This window comes from Apodemus sylvaticus, chromosome 2 (assembly GCF_947179515.1).
Source record: "Apodemus sylvaticus chromosome 2, mApoSyl1.1, whole genome shotgun sequence".
Lineage (NCBI taxonomy): Eukaryota > Metazoa > Chordata > Mammalia > Rodentia > Muridae > Apodemus > Apodemus sylvaticus.
The window spans coordinates 56,167,746-56,190,397 of NC_067473.1; the positions used below are offsets into that span (position 1 = coordinate 56,167,746).

General features: G+C 44.9%; 1 protein-coding gene across 1 annotated transcript in view; it reads right to left on the minus strand.

The window, feature by feature from the left end:
• Nucleotides 1-11,906: 11,906 nt before the first annotated feature.
• Nucleotides 11,907-22,652, minus strand: part of Plxna4 (plexin A4) — a 440,362-nt gene continuing 429,616 nt past the window's right edge. Inside the window, exons 31-32 of the mRNA XM_052173399.1 lie at nucleotides 20,731-20,881; nucleotides 11,907-18,182 (exon numbers count right to left, since the gene is read on the minus strand). Coding sequence (XP_052029359.1) covers nucleotides 18,087-18,182; nucleotides 20,731-20,881 — 247 coding nt within the window. The 3' untranslated portion in view covers nucleotides 11,907-18,086. The remainder of the gene's footprint in view (nucleotides 18,183-20,730; nucleotides 20,882-22,652) is intronic.

Consider the following 22,652-nt stretch of genomic DNA (forward strand, 5'->3'; position numbering starts at 1 on the left):
CTCTAACTCTAACAGCCAGAAATTGGAAGCAGTCAAGCAGCCCATCAGTTGATGAATAGATAATGAAACTGTAGCATATCTACAAATGAAATATTTTTCAGATGTTAAGAAAAAATGAAATTATAAAATTTGCAGGTAAATGGATAACTTTAGAAATAAACTGTAGTGGGTTTGGCCTAATGGTTGCATTGAGATGTTAATTGGGTTCCCTAAATTGTTTGCATGAGAGATTCCGGATGTAAGACGCTGAGGGGCCCCGCCCCCGGTTGATCTTGATTAGTTAATAAAGATGTCTGCAGCCAATGGCTGGGCCGGGAAGACAGAAGCTGGATTTGAGGATTCCCTGATTTGGGGGGAGAGAAGGAAGAGAGCCCAGGAGATTGTGGAGGAGAGGAGAGACACAGAAGAGTGGGGGAAGGGAGACACAGCAGCCATGGGAAGGAGCATGGCGCAGAGGGCTGCCCAGCGGGGTCCAGGGCAGCCAAGGCAGAATGCAGAATTTAGTAAGCGATAACTCTGGATTAGTGGTGGGAGGTGGATTAACTGAGTAGCGGTTAGAAAGTGGCCCAGCTATTGTTCTGTTTAAGATATATCAAAAAGTAAAGACTCACTGTGTGTCTTTCATTTGGGACTCTAGAAGAACACTGGAGCAGGTAGTGAACCTGCTGCCAAGATTCATTAATTAAAAAATATTACTACAGATGGCACCCACGTGTCTGAGGCAAACATTGCATGCTTTCTCTTATATGTAGATGGTAACATTTATGCTTTTGATGTGTGTGTGTGTGTGTGTGTGTGTGTGTGTGTGTGTGTAGTAAGATACTGGGGGATCTTCCAAGGAAAGGGATAAAGAGTATGGCGTTATAAAGGAAAAAAGGGCAAATTAGAACAGAAAGACTAAAGGGGCTGGGTATGGGAGGTCAGGGTAGAAGAGAGACTCTGAGGAGGGATAACTAACACTAAAGGCCTTTTGAACAACCATACAGAAACCTACTACTCTAGAATCCTCATATATTATATATGAATGGAATTTAAATGGATTCACCATACAGTGCAGTGCGGGAGTCAATACCCCAACTATAAATCATGTTACCAAATCCCCACCATTAGGAGTAGATTACATCTCCCTTTGAGTAGTTCATAAAAGATCCCCACACAGCAGACTGTTTCCATGTTATTATCCTTCAAAACTCAGTGGTAAGGCCTCCTTGTGGAAGCCATTGCATACTTATGGCATGGAGAACACATGAAGAGACCGAGCTGGTGGTCAGCTGGAAGTTTCATCTCTAGCTTGCGTTCATGGTGCTAGAAGTTCCTATACACACCACTGGAGGAAATAAGTAATCATCAGTCTCACACAGCTATAGACCCTGAGAGCTACCATAATTGAGCTCCTGAGAGACATGTCCACTGGTGCAATGGTGGCATGAGTATCAGGAGCGCAGACAATCAAACCGTGGTGAACCTAAGACTGAATAAGAGGACACGTGCCCAGGGAAAAACCTACTGCTATTAATCTGCTATGGTTACTTAGCACTAAAATGACTCCTAATTGCATATGTAGCAATCAGTGTGTAGCTCACACTGCTACACACTGCTTCTCTGCTTCTGAGCAGAGAAGTTTCCTCTTGCAGTTGAACACAGAGATCCACAAATAAACAATGTGCAGACTGTGATAGACTTTAGTGTGCTCAGCCCTGCAATAGACATCTTCATCACCCTCTCCCTTCAGGGTTCAGGGACCTTTGCTGAAGAGGGGGTAGAAAGAGGTGGTAGACGATTGTAAGGAAATGACTGTTTCTAGACACAACAGGAAAGATGCACATGTGCACAGAGACCAAGACAACATGTACAAGACTTGTATAAGCTCAAGCTAGACAAAAATTCCATTGTGAAGGAGAAGTAACAGGTACTGGGAGAGGGGAAATCGGCTTTTCCTAATGAAGTGACATTAGATACATTAAGTACACTCCAAGGCAGGCCTCATGCTCTGGCAGTACTAAATCTATCTAACTCCATGTGTTTAGTGCTTTTTCTTTTTCCTTTGTTTCTTTGGGTGTTTTTTGTTGTTGTTGTTGTTGTTTTGTTTTTGTTTTTGTTTTTTTTGAGACAGCTTTTCACTGTGTAGTCTAGAACTAACTATATAGACCAAGCTGATCTTGAAATCACAGATATCTAACTTCCTCTGCCTCCTAAGGTATGAGATAGAGGGGTAAGGCTATAAGGCTCATGTAACTCACAATACTCATGAGGTTATTTAAATGGTCAACAATTGGTAGGTGAGGGGTGATTTTTCTGTGGTGTAGCTGCCTGCAAGTTGTTCAGGGAACTGCAGAGACACAGTTTTTGTGAGTCATAGACCCATTTGGGGATGAGGATTTTTAGTGATGCCACTGTGCAGTTCACTCCTGATCCTATATGTAATCCCAACAAACTCACTGATTCTTCAGACTGAATTTGGGTAGAATTGGCTTTTGATCTGTTGTATTCTCTCTCCCTCTTCCTCTCCGTATTCCTTCTCCCTTCCCCCCCTCTCCACCCCTCCCCCTCCCCGTCTCTGTCTCTCTCTCCCTTTCTCATAGGAAGACTTCCTAAGAAAAGTCACAAACCAGTTGGTGCCTGGACGGAGATTGATGAGTCTTGCCGAGTACCTGTTTGGATCCTACTATGGGAGATAATACATGCAATTGAAACTGCACCATCTGCAGGGGATGCACTCCTGGGGCAATTCTGTGATTCTGTGTTCCTCTTTATACATGGGGTCTGTCATTGGGCTAGCCCCCAAGTAACTAATGGGTTACATTAGAAAATGTCATGCAATCCCTAAAAGTAACACACATGGGATATTTTGGCAAACAAGCTATGATGGCAATTGCATGACTCCTACTGTGAGTGATATGACATACACCTGAGGCTGAGCCATCTTCTTAGAAAGAGCCTGCTCTCATAATGGAGGAATTACAATGGAAAAGGTCACTCAGTTGTTATCTCCTTCATTAGCTTCAGATCTATTGTGGAAATTTGGAAAATGTGAAGAGATGTATTAACTTGCCATTTCTTTCCGAGTGAAGGTGAAGGAAAGGGTGCTAATTTGTTCTACGCTCCTGATCCCTTCCTAGGATACAAAGAGTTGGATCCATGGACAGTGGTGTGGGAGAGAGCTAGATAAAAGTGATAGACGATAGCCCTCACTCAGATCCAAACTTTAACCAGGAGAAAAAGAAAATCTATAATTTTGCATGGAGATAGGGGCCTTATTAATAATGATCCAGGACAAAAGGGTATGATAATCAGGACATAATTTGTCTCTGGAATTCCTGAATTGGGAAAAATATTTAAATAAAGAATGAAAGAGAATTCACATCCTGGCTTGGGGAGGCCAGGGAGATGAGGGCAGATGGGATCAGTTTGAATGCTGTGAAAGTGGAGAAACTCACTGAGAGAACTCATTCCTCCTTAAGAGAAAGACTACATAATCTGAAGCAATACAAGGAAAACAAGTCTCTTATGGACTATTTCACATGAGCCATTAGGGACACTTTGCTACTATTGGCTAAAGTCCCCATGAACATTAGGGACTGGAAGACGACATTACTGAGAGAATTGGTCATGAGGGATGTGAGTATTTTTATGCTCAGTATTTGAGTCCAGGTAGAATTGAGTTCATAGGAGAGTTAAGAAGGAAGTAAATTCGGCAGGGACATCAGGACTGATGTGGGATGTTAGTGTATTTACTAAGCCCTGTAGTGGTACATAATCTTTATGAGGTAGAAGAAGCTCTGTTGAATTGGCATGATTTTAGACTAGCATTTAAGTCAGGCTCCTGTAGTGTAAAAAATACCCAGAAGGGGACAGAATGAAAGACAGGCAGGCCATGGGTTCTGTCTGGGCCATTTCAAAGCAAATATGACAAGATTATGTTAATCTAAAGTTCCTAGGGAAAACTTCACCAAAATAAAAATTCAGTAGGGTGTGTGTGTATGTGCATGTGGTGTGTGTGTGTGTGTGTTTCTGTGTATGTGTCTGTGTATGTGTTTATCTCTGGAAGGTTTTTTTGTCATTGTTTAGTCTGAGCAATAGTCCTCAGAAGGTATGGATGATAGGAGGCATAGAGGCACAATAGAGAAAGGTTACTCTTGTCCTAGGAATGGGAAGTTATCCTCCAGTAGTATGCTGCATGCATGTCTCCTCTGCAAGAAAGTATACTGAGGGTGGAGACTGCTTGTTCAGTTAGGACCCTTTCATCATCCAGTTATGGCTAATAGAGAGGCAATTACTACAATACCAATCAGGATCCTGTCAGACCAAGGGAGCTGGCTTGAGTGGTTGGCTCTACAGGCAATAATGTATCCTTGATTTCCCTTGGCATTGGACCCAGCTAAGCCAAACAGATGGAGAGATATGTAGTAGGTCTACAGCAGTACTGCAGGATGAGATAGTTAAATGGCTCATGGATAATGAATGTAGATTGCAGAAAGCTAGAAATACAAGCTGATGTATTCAATATTGTACTTTCAATGAACAACTGATATATCTTCATGCATATTGAACTTTGCTAACTTTTGTTTTGTTTTGTTTTGTTTTTGATATAACGTTTTACTATGTAGCCAACATTAGGTTTGAACCCTATGTGACCCAAACTACTCTTGAACTTGTGGTAATCCTTCTGACTTAGTCTCTCAAGTATTAGAAATATAAGCATGCATCAGCACACTCGGCCTTTTAAAAAGTATCCCCTGAGTAACTGAATCCCAAGGCCATATGATTGAAATGTTTGGTCATGGGCCTCCTATAGTCCTGTCCATTTTCTGAATGAGAAGGTTTATCATATAATGTTAACACTTGAGTTAACATTTAAAAAAAATCTGTAAAAATAGTACAAACAACAGTTAAAGAATCTTGAATGAAGGCCTCTTGTGTGGGAAAAAAGGAACTACTGAGAATCTCACAGTGGCTGAGTAAAAATTCAAGTGCCAGGGATATTCCAGAACCAGGTGGTAAGCCCCTATTGTTGAAGATTCTGCAGAGTTAGCTAAAGGACATGAAGAAATAAACTGAGGCTAAATTGAAAACTCTCTGTTGGCTGGCATTTGTATAGCTAGGAAAGTTGCTTGGGGAGAATTGTGGTCAGTGGTCTTATGATCAACATGCTAAGCAAAAACTTTGGAGAAGTTTTAGCTAGAAAACTTAGGCGAAATAGTGACATAAATGTCATGGCAACAACCATTTTATGATTATACTTATGGTATGATCCACAGAAGAGAACTCAGACCTGGTACTATAGACCTAGCCGAGAACCCATGGCTGGAGAAGTCATACATCCTAGGGGAGAACTTACTCCCATTACTTTGCTAAATAGACAGAACACAAAAATGCCCTTTAAACAGTTATCTTTATATTCATATTACTGAAGTTCTTATTCCTCATTAAAGAAGCTTCTTATTTTGCGGAGGGTGTTGGTTAATGCAGAGAACCACAACCAATCAGAGAACAGAGAATAACTGACTGTATCGTGCTCAGCATCAAATGGGACATCTGTATCATTCCTTCTTCCAAGTGCTCAGGAAACATGGTGAGAAGGTGGGGATGGGGTTGGGTGTGGGCAGGAAGGCAGTAATAGCTAGAGGGAGAGGTGCTGGGGAAAAGTGCTGTCAAAGAGCATCATTTTAGGGCTATTGCACTCATGAACTCATAGCAGCTGTGGCCACCTGCACAAAATCAAGCCAGTTAACACTTGAGAATGGATGGGAGGGGCTCATGAGCCATTGACAGTTGATCGTTGTTGGGGAAAGGAGTCAGTTTTCTTCAGGAGTGTGGTCCATGCTCCAGTTGATGGCCCTGCGGACTGAGTGGGCTGTAAAACAAAGAAGATGTCAAGTTAGGAAGTGTGTGTGTGTGTGTGTGTGTGTGTGTGTGTGTGTGTGTGTGTTTGAAGGGGGTGTAGGTAATGGTGAAGTTATTGCATAAAGGTATGAAATTCTCAAAGAAAGATAAACAGTTTTTTTTTAAAAATCTTGATTTATAATGGAAATGAAAAAAGTCAATGACTGTAAGTAGATATGGAAATAGTAGAAGAATGCACACAACTTGCTCATCCTTAAGCCAGATACAATCCCAACATGGAGAGGGGAGGTTGAGCATGGAGTTCCACCCTTACCTAAGGAATTGATTGCTGCAGGGTAAAGGCAGTCTTCTTTAATGGAATCCTGCCTTGTAGTTCAACCACATGTCAGTGGGTGGTTAGATATTTCAGATATCTAAGACATGTGGCAACACAAACTGTATTGCTGGGTTACAAAAGGACGGCACAAAGTTGGGAGGGTTGGAAAGCAGAAGTGGATCTGAGAGGATTTGCGAGAGGGAGACAAATGTGACCAAAATCTGTAACTTTAAGTTTTTCAAATCTTATTTATAATGATGGTTCTTAAATTCTTTAACTTTCCTCATAGCCTACCACCCTCTAGAGGTAGTAGAAAAGAAAGAATACAGGTTGTGGGGATGTGGACCTGCTTAGAAAGGTTCTTTGGAGTGATTCCAGTCAGTGTTGTCTGGAAATTGGCCTTTCAGTTCATAGGTTAGCAGCGGCAGCTCAATCCACTCACAAATACCTCACAGATACACCAGCAGTCCAGTTCGGTAGAGTCATGATAGCAAACATGAATCAGCAGTGGCGGCACTACCTCAGCCTCAGCACGAATCAGCAGGAGGGACCAGAAGGAACTCCAGAGGTTCTCGGCTATGTCTCTCTCAGAGAACTGAAGATCAGCAAAGACATGAGACCAACAAGCACTGCACAGCCAGCTCTACCAGCAAGCCCCAGTCTCCATCACTGACAGTGGCGTCCTCTTATACTCAGTCCAAACATCACATGTGCTCCACAGGCTTTGCCTCAGCTTGTGTCTTGCCTCAGCACATGCTTCTTTCTCAGCTGACATCACTTTGCTAATCAGCCCCAGTCCAGGTGGTGAAATTGCAGCACTTCACCACAAGGTTTGTGGTGCCTTTCACTCTATGGAATCCTGACAAATGAAGCTCAGCTATGCAATGTAAGGTGGAGCAATACATGTGTGTCATTAGCAATAAATCCTTTTATCGTGTTTCCTTTCACATGCTTGCTTTAGCAGAACATCCTTTCTCCTGCTTCAGCAAAATGTTCCTTCATGATTCTGCCTTTGTCTTTCACCTGTGTCCACTCTAGGAAAACACTCCTTCACATGTTTGCCCTAGCAAAACACCATCCAAAATAACTAACTTTCCAAAGAACCCTTAAGTTTCCACTCCAAAATTCAACTATACAAAGTTCTTAAAGAACTAATAAAATGTCAAGGAGAACAAAGGAACAATGGGACAATTTAAAAAAATAGAAGGACATAGGAGATTCTTACCAGAAAAATATCATTTGAAATGATTCTAACATGACTTTAGTAGAATCAATTAAGGGCATTTAAGGATTATATCTTAAGTTTCAGGTGTCCTTTGCCCCATTCAGCATAACCCACTGACCCAACTTTCTGTCTTAGCTGACCTCACACCAACCAGATGGCACGCATGTTGTGTGGCAACATCTGCTTTAAGGAAGCTGTATCTCCATTCTGTCTTGTGGCTCCTCTGCTCCAACTGATGAAGTCCCCGGGGAAGCCACTTAGCCATCCCAACATGCTCATTTAGAAATAGGAAGGAATAAATGGCCACTGGGCAGTCTTTAGGCTATTAGGAAGGAGAGCAACCCCACGGTTCCCGCAGATCCAGAGGACTGGAGTCCATGCTGCCTCTCCTGGAGGAGGGGCAGTTTGAATTGGCTTGTCTTTGCTTGCTTATGCCCCACTCCCATTCCTCGGGACCACTAGCTTGCAAGCCCTTGTATCAGGTCCTTGTATCAGGTCCTTACACTGCTACTTGTAATCTTTAGTTATTATTTCTGAAGTTCACTGGGAACTGACATATACTTACGTTGCAAGATTGTACTGTTGAAATATTCTACATTTGCTTAATTTTATCTGTATACTTACAGCATCCTTTTAAAATAACTACTATATGCTGAGTGATATCCTGTGAACTAGTGCTGGAGGGCAACCATGCACGGTTCTTCCTCAGGAGTATGTTTTCCAGAACAGAAGAAGCTGCCACTTGCCACGATCTTATAACATATCCGAACCTGTGTAAAGTACCCTAATCATTATCTCACTTGCAACAATCCTATAAGAAAGAAGCCAGTATTTTTATCTTGAAAGATGAAGACTCTGAGGGTTCCAGGCTGTTAGAAATTGGTTCTAGAAAGATTTGGTGAGTACTGGGTATATTTGAGCCAGGCCATGGGTGTGTTCTTTACTCGGTATAGAAAGTAGGTATGAGGAGAATCAGGAATTGATCCTGAAGGTAGAACTCCTAGCTGTTTGCATGGATGGGCTGCAAATGTAGCTTTGTAGTAGCACTGGTGACATCTTGAGTTTGTGCTATTCATGGGAATGTAAGGAGCAGAAGACAAACAGAAGTAAAGAAAGGAACAAAGAGTGCAGTGTAGAGATAAGGGTGACTTCTGGTCCAATGTATCTGAAGTTATTGGTTTGGGGACACAGGGTATGTCCTGTGATGGGATATTTATTCATAGTGTGGGGGCTAATGCACCTCCTTAGTAACCTAGTGGAGTTTGGGGAGGTGAAATGGGAATGTTTAGAGAACAGCCCAAGTCATGGCTCCTATGTGGAATAGATAGGAAGATACTTATCAGTATGCCTGCATAAGGATGCCTGCATAAGGATTCATAAGGATGCATTCTGGTGTCTTAGAAGGACTATCAGGCCTTTCCTAAAATGGGGCAATGTCCTTTTTGGTGTCACACTTTCATCAAGAGCCTGGAAAGGCAGCCACCATGTTGAGCAGGATTTAGGCTGCAAGCACGGTCCGTGTTTCTTTTGTATGTGCTTGAGATTCAGTTCCAGGACACTAATTACCTTCAAAAAGTCCCAGGGGCAGGAGAGTCACATCATCACATTAGCCCATTTGTCCTTATATTGCGAGGCAAAGGCCTTTTCTAAGGTCTTTCATGGAGGCGTGGATCCCTATGCAACCTTAGCCTGACCCCAAGAAGTCAAATTGGGCCTTGGCCTTTGGACTGCTCACTGTGATCTGTGGCAATGAGAGCAGGAGCATGCTTCCTAGATCTGGAGTGGGAGAAGTAGGCAGGCTGATGGAGCTTGTAGTTGACATTCCTTTGGATCTTGGGCTAGAGCCCTTTAGGTTTTATGAATGGGGCCTTAATACACTTGACACACACACTCTTGGCATTGCCTGCCTGTACCTTCTTACACTCACTTTTGTGCTATCTGGAAAAGGACATGCTCCCCCAAACTTGAGGTCTTTCCCCTTAAGAGACACGTGTCTCATACCTGGGCATTCTTGGTGTTATCCCTGTGCCATTTGAGGGACCAATTGTGTTTGGTGTGATTCTTGCACTTGACAATTAATCCATGGCTCCTGATGTAGCTGGAAGAAGAGCAGTGGAGTCTCTGTCTGTGAGGATGAGTCATCTGCTTCCCAGTTTCTGATTATGGATCAGAACAAAAATGATTGAAAAGTATAGGTTATTGGTCACTACCCTAACTGGGTTTATTTCTCCCTTTTACTTCTACCTAGGTAGCTATCCTCCTACCTCTCCCTGGTTCTCTTAGTCTTCTCCTTCACTTTGATCTGTCCTAGGCCCAGGTCAGGAAAATTAGGAGCATCAAAAATGAAATCATTTCAGAAGCATGGTCTATGGTGTATTTTTAATAGACTTAGGCTAATCCAAGTACCTGAAATTTCAGCACTCCAGGGGCAGAAGCGGGAAGATACGGAGTTTGAGGCAAGCCTGGACTATGTGTAATCAGAGTCTGTGGGGGGAGAGGAGAGAGAAAGGGAGGGACTGGTATGAGGGAGAGGGGGAGGGATGGAGGGGGAAGGAGAAGGAAGAGGAGGAAGAAGAGGAGAGGAGGAGGAGAAAAGAGGAATAAAGGACCTTTTGGTCAAAATAAGAGTCCTCTGTAGGTGAAAGGCCAATTTCAGGGGTAAACCTCTTATTCTCAGTAGCAGTCAGGGTGGGCTCTGTTATGCCTCAGTAACAAGTGCTCACACATCCTAGTACACAGAGAAGCAAGAATTGATTTTTAACTTAATCTGTATGAACACCTGGATCACGTTCTGGCTCTTTATGTATGTTGTCATTGCCCATGTTGATGGAGGAGGAGCACTTCTGGAGTATTATAGGTCCTTATATCATCCAACCCTCAGTTGTCTCTAGGCATGGCTCCAAAATCATACATATATCATTAGTTCTAGTGGGTTCTCTCAGCAGTCCTACAGTTTCTGCCTCCACACTCAAGGAAGGTGTTTTGCTCAAACAAAAGTCAGGTGGGTTTCAAGAAAGTGCATGGTGCTGAAACTGAGGCCTCTGCTAGGCCAGGAGCAGCTCTGCTAATTTGATAATACCTGTTCTCTCCCTGCAAAAGACAGTACCCAGCTGCAGCTCCCATCCTGAAGAGAAAGTATTCGTGGGATGGAATGTGTAGTCCATTGTGGAGAATGATGAACCCCACGCTCTCGCAGAGGGAAGACGGCTCAGTGACCAATTCAGCTGCTGATTGCTTTAGTGGATTTCCAAAGCTTCCCATGCCCCTCCCTATATTCATCCACAGTTGACTGAATATCTCCTTGAGCCAGTCACTGAGCTAAGGCAGGGTAACATTCAACTGAGTAATGGCCACTGCCTCCAAGAATCCCAGTTTAACGACAATATTTTTCATAAGGTGTGAGATATTTACTGTTTTTTCCCTTCCAGTGAATAACTAAGGCAGCTCCTCTAAATGTCACTGAGGCTCCAGCACGGATCCACTTGTGTTTGTACAGAGTTGTTTTCATGACTAATAAAATCATACGTGTTTACATGGCCTTTTGCAGAACATCAGATCTCTTTTCAATCAATTGTCTATGTCAGACTTAAAAACCTTTCTGGGCTTCATGGTGCAGCTAGAATATTCCTCCCTTTGTGAATAAGGAAACAAGTGATCTGTCTGCTCACGGTCATAGAGGTTGGGTCTGGTGATGCTTAAGATTGCACTGGTAAAATCTGCAGCGAATGTGGCAGGAATAGGGTGGACCGGGGCATCTCAAACTACATATTCCTTTCCACCCTCCATGTTTATTAAGGAGAGAACATTCTTTCTGATCACTTGCTTCTTTCTTGTTTGAGTCTGGGCAACCCACGCCCAGGTCTGGAGGCCACAGGTGCATCTCCTTCTATTCACAAGCCATTGCTGAGGTGTTTCTGGGTCACTTGCTTGTCCTGGCTATCTATGTCTGTAGAAGATGCTGCCTCCCAGCCTTGTTGATCCTTTTCCTTACCAGTTCTTTCATGCTCCAGATGAAATGTTAAACCATAGGCACACCCGGGGCCTCTTTGTCCAAGTCCCCTCCTGACCTTCTCATCACTTGCCAAGGCCACCTTTTTATTGAGTAACCTACACCAGTCAGCAGGGTGGAGAGACTAAAGTGTGGCTTGTCAGGAAAGGATAAAGCAGAGTAACAAACTTTGGTTCATCTTGAAAAGCAACTCTTGTGGTTAGAGAGAATGCTGGAGAGCTGTGTTGAGATAGGTTCAGAGTGGAGCTCAGGCCCCTGGGGAAGCATTGTCTATTGTCAACACTGTGAGAGTGAGCTTCTACTCCCTAGCATGCAAAGTCCCCGCCCCATGTAGCTGCCTTACATGAGAACTAAGTTTTAGGTAGAAAGACAACCCCCAGATCATTAGATATCACATATCTGGTATGTGGAGAAAGAAGGTGTCATTGTCATCTTGGTGGAAGTTGTTGAAGTCTACTTGTGATCCACTTTACCCAAATAGTCACATAAAGACCCCGAATCTCAAACTGCATTTTTATTATTTTTTAATAAACTTTATTCTATATTACAAATAGTTTTTTTGTTCTGAACTGCAAAATAGGAATGCCTTATATTTACATACACAGGTATACAATTAATTATAAGAAAGGTACAGAAGCTTGCCTTTACCAAGTTACAACTGGGCTCCAATTTAAATAGCATAGGTTTTCTTTTAAAAACTTTTTTAAATCTTTTTTTTTTAATTCTTACTAGGATACTCTTTTTAAAAATCAAAACCAGAAGACCCTCTTTCTGTTTGTTTGTTTGTTTGTTTGTTTTCTTCAGAGATCCCATCCACCTGTCCTTGCGGCTCAGGGTAACACTGTTGTCTAAAGGTATATTTTGCTTTCTTCTTTCAAAGGGTCAGGAGTCAAGGTGAGAGTTTTGGAATAGAGGTGGGGCAGGCTGGAGAAGGGTGAGTGGTGAGGAAAACAGAAGAGCTCTGTCCTATCTCTGCCATTGGCCTCCCTCTGATGCACAAGGCCTCTGCAGCTTCTTAACCCATTCATGCATCCAGTTTGATTCTTCTTACCTTTGCCCTCTTAGCATCTGGGTCTTATTTCTGGGCCCTCTGACCAGGCCAGAACCCCATGCTCTCTCTCTCACACTTCAGCTCTTGGAGACATTGTCTTTTGTGGTACCTGGAGTTGCTGGTTGCTATGGTAACTTGACAAGACCCTGATGGAAGAGACAGAGGCTGTTCCCTACATGCTAAGCAGGGAGAGAAAGGCTGCATACAATCCTTCCTTCCCATCGCAGGTCTGGGGACCTGGTTCCTGCTTAGAGCACCTAACTCAGGACAACGCTAAGACCACATGCTCCAGGGATACCAGGCCCAAGTAGGGAGAGGTACGGGGGACAGTTTCCATTCTCAAGCCCTGTCATTGGTTTCCAAATGGAAGTAAAATTCTTTGAGGTAAACTAGCTTTTGCTTTTAAAGAACGGAAGGTTTAATAAGCCAACACGCTGACAAGAATGCCAGGAAAGGGGCAGGGGACAGATGAGAACACAGCCCATCTTCACCTCTTGCTGAGATAGGACTGGACTGATCTCTGCACAGGAATGTTCCTTGGTTCTGTTTTCTGGAGTGGTCTCTGCTTCAGAGTTTTTGTTTGGGGTGCTGCTTAACTGTACCCTCCATTTTGAACTCCACTCTCACAAGGGAGCCTTTCCAACATGTGCTTGAGTCTTAACTTTAAAGATATAGACAAAAATAAATGGGCAGAGACAGAAGAAACTGGGTAATTGAGTGTCCACTTGTTTTTGAGTTATTGGAGGCAGGGAGCTTGGATCCTCCAAAATGAGCTTCAATGAAGTTTGAAGGAAGCCGAGAAGAAATTTGAAGGATTCATCAATTCCAGGGGCAGCCCAGAGAGGGAGGACTAGATAGGAGCCCAAGGAGGAGGGAGGAAGAATATGAGATTCCCAACCAAAGACCCCACTACTTAGGGTCCTCACCATCTCTGCCAGGAGTTAGAACATGACCTTCTCTTCACTCCTTGGGAACTGCTTGTTCTGCTCAACTTTCTGATAGCCATCAGTCTATTCAAGGGATTCCATCAGGGTAAGACATTCTGTCTTTTCAACTGAAAGACTTAATTTTTTTTTTAACTTGGATGCTCCCTCTAATAAAAAGCAATATTATTGAAGAGCAATGATCTCTAGTAAAACAATAACAACAACAACAAAAAAGTCTCTCCTAATATTTGAAATGTTTCCTGTAGTGATTGCTTTCTAAATGGGAGAGAGGGTGTGGCCCCCATCAGAGCCCCAGGGGGGAAGCTTGCACAGTGGTCCCAGCCTCTCTCTTGGGAGCTGCCCCTTTTCCTCCATCTGCAATGGTACCTCGGCTGCTCATTTGTAAGCATGAAGCTTGAGTTGGTTCTATGCAATCAGGAAAATGTGTTCCTGATGACAGGAGTATTGGTCTTCTCAAGATGACATGATTTACTTGCTGCCTGGTGAAGTCAATGGCAGAGACTCCTAGGAGAGATGGCAGGAAGGAGGCTTTCTTATTTCTATCAAAATGAGAGGGGCTTAGGCCAGGACGGACCACAGTAGCATCCCCCAAGGTCCTGGAAAGTGTGTCAGAGCCTCACATCTTGGAGATCATTGGGGATGCCATCACTTATGGCTCCTGTGGGGAGGACCCACAGGGTGTTGGCTGGAGGAGGGTGACCCTATCACCCCGGGAAGCAGACAAAGCTGGGTGGGGTGAGCACTTACTACTAATGGACTAAAGTACTGAGCAACCCCTGTATCAGAATCAGTACTTGGCCTTGGGGAGTCTCCTTGTACAGGAGGTTGAAGGGGGAACAGGGAGGAAGCTAGCTGCCAAGGTGGGGTCTAGTCAGTAGACGGACATGCACTTGGGGTGGGGTGGGTGGGGTGGTAAATAAACACCTCCGAATCTTAGGGTGGTGGATGAGCCGGGCACTAGATGAATAGTAACCCAGTGGGAGCAGGAATTGAGTCTGGGAGCACAGAGAGACTTTGTTAGCAGCTCATACTTCCTTGGAATTGTCCTGGATCCTCTGCCTTGAGCTGCAAGATTCATTAAAAGTAGTTCTCTTTCCAAATGTGGCCCCATTCAGGTACCACAGGCTTATTCCAGGGCTGCGGATGCCCCAGCATGGAGGCTCCTGGGGCTAGCTCTGGACATGCATGTTGCACAGGGTTGCAAAGTACCTTGGTCTGGGGCATCCTCTGCTTATTCTCTGCCCCCAAGTTTAAAACTATATTGAAAGAAGAAGGCAAGAAAGTATTTTCCTGAGGAAGTAATCGACTCAAAGGCTAACTTGACTTCACGGCACTAAGAAACGTTAGGGTGTCTCCTTTTAGGGAAGGAGGAAGACATGACCAGACCATGCCCACACCTAAAGACACATATGCCACAGAGAAACAGCCATTCTACAGACACCTTCCTTTGTTTCTTCTACATATTCTTTTGTGTTCAGGACCCCTTCGAGCTCCCATCAAGATCCAAATCCTCACCTGGCCAAACATTTTGGGTGTGTTGATCAGTACCATTTTGACCCACGGTGTCAGGAACAGGAGGATTTAGAGGTGAATGGGAGGTGAGAAAAACTACCTATGCCCCTGCCACATACCCTCAGAACAAACACCAGGAGATAAATAAAGGTTCCACCTTTGATAGCTCGGTAACACCCTGCAAATGAACTCTGGAAAGAGGGCAAGGCACCACTGTACTGCATGGTCGAGCTTCTCCGACATAGTTCTCTGGAAGCTCACAGACCACCAGGGTCTCTGGCTGCTAAGGGGAATTAGGAAATTCCAAGAGGGAGTTGGAAATTATGAGAGGATTTGACAGATTTTGGATAACATTGCTATACTTGCTTTTAGATGTATGTATCACACTTGCACCAAAAATCAAATGGAAGAAGTGAAAAGGAAACAAACAAGCAGCAAAAAGGAAAGGTTTTTACAGGCAAGATGAACCTCAACTTTGAGTCCCCCAAGCTGCTACTGGGACCATCTATGAAGTGCCAATTATGTAAAATATCTAACTAAAGCCCCCCCCCCCAAGAGAAATGAGGAGACCCAGGAAATGTGAACTGTCCTGGCTTCTTTCTTCTTGATATGTGTATTTCTCTGAGGTGTTTGAAGTTTTGCTTACAACAAAATGATGAAAAAAAATTCTGTACCGACAAAATAATAATAACAATAAAATCACCCAGTAAAAAAAAGTCAGCAAAGTCACGAGCTCTTTTGCTGCTTGTTCATATTTTTCTAACTGTGCAAAACTTAAAAATCAATCTCTCTCACTCATGCATCTACACACACACACACACACACACACACACACACAGCTTCCTTCTGTCCGCAAGTCTCTATTAAATAGGTTCCTGTCTCTCTCCTCCACAACCCTTCATATGGGTAAAAAGACCTTTACAACTGAGGTACTCTTCCAGCTTAACTCCCACATGCACCCTAAAGCATGCCAGGTCCCGTGGCTTCATGGAAGAAAACAATAATCACTGATAGAAATTCTACATGTCTCCACCTGACAGTTGATTCACCAAAACCTTTGGTTTTTGTTTTTGTTTTTCATTATCCCTCCCCAACTCCAATGCATCTTTCTCCAGCCTGTTTGCTACATTGGTGTGTCTTTGCTGTTTGTCTACAGCAATGCCACATGGAGCCTTCTGCTCTGATTCCCACAGTTCAGCCTTGGTAGGTGACATCCTGATTTCCTGTGGATAGATGAATGTTCTTACCACATACGCTACCACTCAGTGACATATACAGACACTGAAGACTGGACAGGTGAACCAGGGGACAGAGAAGGGGACTGTCCCAGCATCCTTCTACATGGGATAAGAAATCCTTGCATGTTTCCTTCAAGTTCCTAGGTACCTGCCCCAACCCTGCCCTCTCATATGCAAAGGGACTCAGTGTCCTTACAGGTGCAGGATGACACACGGACTTTGCTCTGTGTGAGGCTCATTTTAGTGATGGAAAGTAATGGCATGCGATGTATGGAGAAGGAAGGAAGGCGAGACTGTGGAATGCTATTAACACCTCCTTCTCCAGTGCCTCTCTTGTCTCCATGAGTATGGGACAACAAGCCAGAGCTGCCAAAAGAGATACTTGCTTATGGTAGAGACTGGATCACTAAGTATCTAAGATCCCTTCAAGATTGTAGGTTCCCAGGACCCACCAAATCGACCACCTCTTGGCATAACCACTTGGTATATTTCCAAGCACACATTTGCCTGACTGGCTAAAACAAAATGGCATATCCAAAAATGGAAAGACGTGATGGAAACATAATGTCAAGGCTGTGGTTTAGTGGCATGTACTGTTCTCCACATCCATCCAGGTTCCTCACTCAGCTCTCCAGTCCTTCCAGGCACAAGCTGTTGGCTGAGACTGCTGGCATCTTGTTCTGTCTTGGTGAGGCTGTGCGTATGTTTCTTCCAATGGTGGATGATTTCAGAAAGGATAAGGAGGAAGAACCACTGAAGGGACAGCTGAGATGTTGATGAAACAATTCCCACAGAAGTCTGGACACTCCAGTGACAAAGTCATCTGCATAGCAATGGCACCAGATTCTGCAGGAGGGACAAGGGCTGGGCTGTCTGCCCTGGCCGTCTATGGAGTTCTCAAAGACAGTGAGGATGGAGCCTTGGAGACGGCTGGAGGTAGAATCTCCTAGATGCACTCACTCTGCATTTCATGGTGAGTGCTGGTGATGGTGACAAAGGAGCATGGAGATGCCTTCTCTAGACAACACACAAGGCTCTGGCAATGGACCTTTGACTATGGTCATAATGCATTTGAACTTGGGATGAATAGAGAACAATTCATTGTTGCTTCTGGCATAGATGATACTTTTTCCTCTTCTCACTCTCCATGTTACATTTCTGCTATTAGGAACCAGATTAGATAATGTAGGAACATCTCCATGGTGGAATGTAACTGTTAACTTTCCCCTGTCTAACTTTTCACAGGAAGGGGAGGAAGGTCTGTATGAATATTTAGAAGGCCTCCAAGAATATTGGAAGGGGACAAAAGGCTGCTGGACATCAAACAGGCAGGCAGCGGCCCCTGAGAGAGCATCTTTAAATATCCACTGGTCCCCAGTCCAACATCAGTAGGAGGCAAGGCCTTTATCTCACAGTTACAAAGCACCCAGGCCCACTGCCTGGCCTCTTGTTGTTGAGTGTGTGGAAAGGATGATCCGAGTGATGTCTCCTACTTCAGATAATACTGAGCTCACAGTTGCTTCACAAAGCCAGGTTTTGGACCACAGTGGGGATTCTCAAAGCAGAAGGGGAAGTAGCAGCATAGGAAAGTTCTGTCTTCAGTTCCTCATCCTTTATGAGCCCTGCCATTGATGCACGGAGCCAGGAGCAGCTGGGAAGGAGCCTGACTCTGAAATCTGGTCAGGTCCCTCACTACGACCTGGCCATCCCTAAATTGATGGAGGGTCAGTGATGTGGTCCAATCCTGCTGGCAGAGCAACTGGAGGAGATGGGACTCCGGAAGGAGGGAGAGACAGAAGAGGCAGAGAAATGAAAGGAGAGACGGCGCTGCTTGGGGGTTGCTGCTGATGCCTGTTGGAACTTGCACTTGGTAAAGATGATAATCTAGACTGAGGCACGGCTTGGTGTGTCCCTCCCTCCAGGATGGCCCTGGAAGGACAGTTCTCAGCTGTCTAAGCTCATGAGGGTTATGACTTGTTCTAGTTTGTAAGCCAGTTTCTGCTTTCCACACTGGTCATCGTGGTCCAGGGGTCCAAGGATCTGTGGAAGGATCAAAAGTGCAAGATTACTAGTCTGAGTATATGTACCTGTGTTTCCAGGGTACACGAAGACACTACAGATATTGTCATGGCATTAGTGTTCCTGCTACTACTGATACTGTTGTGTAAGCCAGCAACCTGAGTGACAAAGCAGGTAGGGAGAAGAGGTGACAGGCACAGGAGCACTCATATCACCAGACACCAGCACATCCACTGTCACATCTGGATAATGTGTGCATCCCATTGTCGATGAGAGGCAGCTGACTGGAGGAGAAGCTTTGTTGCAGATGCCTATGCCGAGAAGCCACTGTCACCTACATTCTCAGTGGCATCTGCCCGTGCAAAAGCTCATGAGGAGCAGACCATGCTTTTCCACTAATAACAAATCCTACCTTTCTTTCCAAAACAAGGAAGTGCTTCCCCCACAACTCCTTGAGGCTCAAATATCCAAATTTAGAAAGCCAGGATGCTTAAGTTTGTTAAAAACAAACAAACAAACAAACAAACAAACAAACAAAAAAAAAACCCCAACAACCAGATATCCCTAAAGGAATAGGATTCTAAGTTGAATTGGTATTTGGCACATAGTGGCTACGCATTTCTGAGGTCAGGGGGTTGATAGAAGACAATGATGGGTGGTTGTACTGTTTGTGGTAAAGTTTCTGGGATTTCCCAGAGACTCGGGACATGCTAGATTGAATCATTGCTCTGCCAGTTGCCTGTCTGGTGACCTTAGGTGAAGCATGATCTTCCTGAAGGAAGATGCTTTCTCTTCTATAATCTACACCTGCTTTGCTTGGGTGCAGTGAATAAGGCCAGGCCACACACACAAGCACCCTAGGTGCAGTGCCTGCCCCACAGGAGGTACCAGACAAGCAGGGTACGGTGTCCTCTGTTCTGAAGCGGAGGGGCAGAGCAAAGTCTGCTGGATGAACTTAGGGAGACTTGGAGGCTCCTTGGGCTTTGGATTTTGTGACTAGTTATTGATTTTTTTTTTTAATTTAGGACACTAGAGCTGCTTAATGAGTTGGTGAGAAGCTGTCCTTTACTACTGTGATGCTAAAAGTAGACAAGTGTTCTCATAGGCGAAGGGTGAAGGGAGCAGGAATATTATTATTTTTTAATATATATTTTTATTTTTTATAGTCTTTATTTACAGTCCAAAAGCTTTCCTCTTTCCCAGTTCCCGCCTCCCCATATGTCCCATAAGTCCTCATCTCTCCATCCATTCTCCTATCTTTTCCCCTCCCTTTTCTCTGTCCTGGTACTCCCCTACAATGCTGGATCAAGCCTTTCCAGGATTAGGGCCCTCTTCTTCCTTCATGGGAATCATTTGATAGAAGCAGGAATATTATATGCTGTCTCACAGAACATCCTTATTAACTTGCCTGCCACAAACAGGAAGGCTATTCCATGGACCATGACTGGTCTGCAGACTGGTGGCAGGGGTCCCTCCCCTGAGGGACTCGTTGCTGTTTTCTGCTAACAGGAGGGCCATATAATTGTTCATGGCCTGAAAATCACTGGGCTTTCTACCTGCTGGAGTCCTTTAACAGGGTTCTGGAACTTCTCGGGTGACAAAGCTGTGGGGGGATGGGGAGAGCCTGGGCACTGGCTTCAGCTCTGAGAAGGCAGCTATGACTTGGAACTCTGGATCCTAGACCACTTGGTCTGTGCCCACACAGCTAAGCAACTCCCGCAGCACCTTTATGTTAACCAGAACGAAGGCAGCATCCACAGTGGCAGCTACCCAGGTAGTGTTTTCCAACTAGAAAACACAATAACGAATGGTTCACGCACTCCATCCCATTCCATTGGTTCTATTCATTCAGCCCCCTTCTCTCCCATTCCTTTTCTGCCCTCCTATTCCACTCTCTTCTTCTATTCTACTCTCTTCTATTTGATTCCACCTTATTCTGTTTCTATTCTTCTCTGGTCTGCTCTACTCCACAGAATGCTATAACACATCATGTCAACCAACAAGTGAGGAAGTCTTTGCTCAAAGAGAATTAGATCAGAGAGGAAAATGAAAAAAAATTAAAAGGCAATAATGGAGGGAAAACAAGGTGGGTCTAGTAGAGTATACTATATTCCTAGATTGTCTGGAAGGTTGAGGTATGAGGCAAGTTCAAAGCCAGGCTGGGGTCTAGGGGTACAGAGTTGAACTCAAAATCAATCTTGCCAATTTATGGAGACTATCCCAAAAGAAAGAATTGTAGAGCCCTTGCCTCATAGGTGGGAGGCCTTGGGTTCAGTCCTAGGGCAAGAGGCAGAGTGGAAAAAAATGGAATGGGTTTTTATATCTGAGAAGAATAAGAATTGCTGCAGAATATAGATCAGCTGACCCTCAGTGCCCTATTTAAGTCCTACAATACTGTCCTAGGTCTAGATGGTAGAATTTCCATGACAGATACATGGGGCTGTTTCCTTGCATAAAGCATTCAGACATGGCCCGCATCTCTGTCAGTATAGGTGTTGGCAGGGCAGGGCAGGGCAGGGCAGGGCAGGGCAGGGCAGGGCAGGGCAGGGCAGGGCAGGGCAGGACTTACCTCCTCACTGTATTTGCCCACATAGGAGAAGATCTCTGAGAGCGCACTCATTGTGTTGAACTCATTCATGTGCATTCGTGACTGCTCGGCTAGGTATGCATTCATGTCCTGGTCACTTATCGCCGGCATCTTCCCAATGTCTGAATAATACCTGTGAGGGGTGTGAGGGGTGGGAGACAGACAGGAGCTGGAATCATACATAGATAGTATACAGGAGACACAGGAGCTCCAAGCAGCAATAGCCTATGCTGTGACCACCTGGTGATCATGGTAGTGTCCCATCTGGGCTTCCATGTCACAACCAGGGAGAGCCCTCTACAGCTCTGATACAGGAGACACCAAGAGATCTGAACATGGGAGGGTGGACAGAGAAGAACCAGGAGCCAGAGGGTTTCTGGCCCAGAGCATCTACTGTGTTCCCAGTTCCTGACACAGGGCTCCAGCATGCCTTGCGCCTCTCCAACAGGGCTGCCAGGTTCTTCTGAACAGTTGTTCTTCTCTGTTGGCCTGTGCTCTCTGGAGGTTAAGAGAGAGGGGTGGAGGCTGCTGGGAGAGAGAGGCTGGCAGAAGGCAATCAGTCACTGTCACTTGCAGCTGTGCGCTGCTGTCAACTGGTTAATTAGATGCCAGCATTTACATTTTTAATTTCTGCAATTTGACATTTTACGCATCAGACCTCCGAGTCCCCCGCCAGAGGAGAGATGCACAGTTTCCTAATGAGGAAGTAAGAGGTCCCTGTGCCCCTAACACGGCCACTTTCTCATCCTCTGCAATGTGCTTTAGGGCTGTAGGTGGCAGGAAATAAAGACGAGGTATCTGGAAAGATGGGGAGTCACTGGCTAGTCAAGAGGTCCTGTAGTTGCTGACCCATGTTACACCAAGTCCCTGGGCTGCAGAGCTTCAGCCATCAGCAGAAGGAACTAGAATCTGGGGAGGGAGAAGAGATTCTAGGGCAGGGACATGGTAAGGCAGGTGAGGTGTCAGCATGGGGGTTTAAAGAGGGAAACTCCTTCAAGGTTATCTGAATCCTGACCCTCAGAGCTCCAAGAGCTTCCTTCACAAGGTGATCATACAGCATCACTGGTCCTGCTCTGTGCCTTTTTCTGCTTAAATCCCTCGCTGTTCTGATAGGGCATCCCTGCCCCATCCCCTTGCCACTTCCCTAACTTCTCCCTGTCTCCAGCAGCACCCAGTACTTGGGAGACACACTGTCATACATGGGTCTCTAGGGCTCCACCAGCCACCAGCTCCAGGCCTACAATGAATGACAGCTTAATTTGTGACCAGAATCTTTCCAGGCATGTAAGAGCGGAGATGCCTGCTTGTCTTGGGCCACAGTCTGCTGGGATTGCCACTGCATTTCAGGGAAGGAAAAGATCTGGTCTCTGGCAAGGAAAGGGGATGATCGGAAAGAATCCTACAGCCTCAAAACCCCATTCCGTGCAGCAGACATAGTAGCCACTGACTGTTGAGTGCCATCTTGCTGTGGTTGGCAAGGAGGTCTTGGCCGTTTGCTTGCTGCCTAGGCAAGAATACAGCAAAGACTGGAAGATGAGGCCATTCAGGGAGCGCTTGAACACATTTGGAAGCTGTGCTGCCCTTGGTTCATCTGGACACCTTCCTGCCCTTCCCAAGGACTCTTTCCTGTCCTCAGAACCCACATCCTCGACCTGCTTCATTCCTGTCCCTTCATCCTAGAAGACATAGTTCTTTTCAAGGCAGGCTCTACCCCAAAGCACATGTCTCAGTACTCCAATACACAGGGTTTGGGTGAGTTAGTGATGTTGTAGGTACTATAGGTCCAGCAGGTGTCTCCATTCATTGCCACTAATAAAATATATCTAGATCCAATAAATGCTAACATCCCATTTTACAGCAGAAGCACAGAGGTTTCAATGGTGGGTCCCGACCTTGCCTTTGCC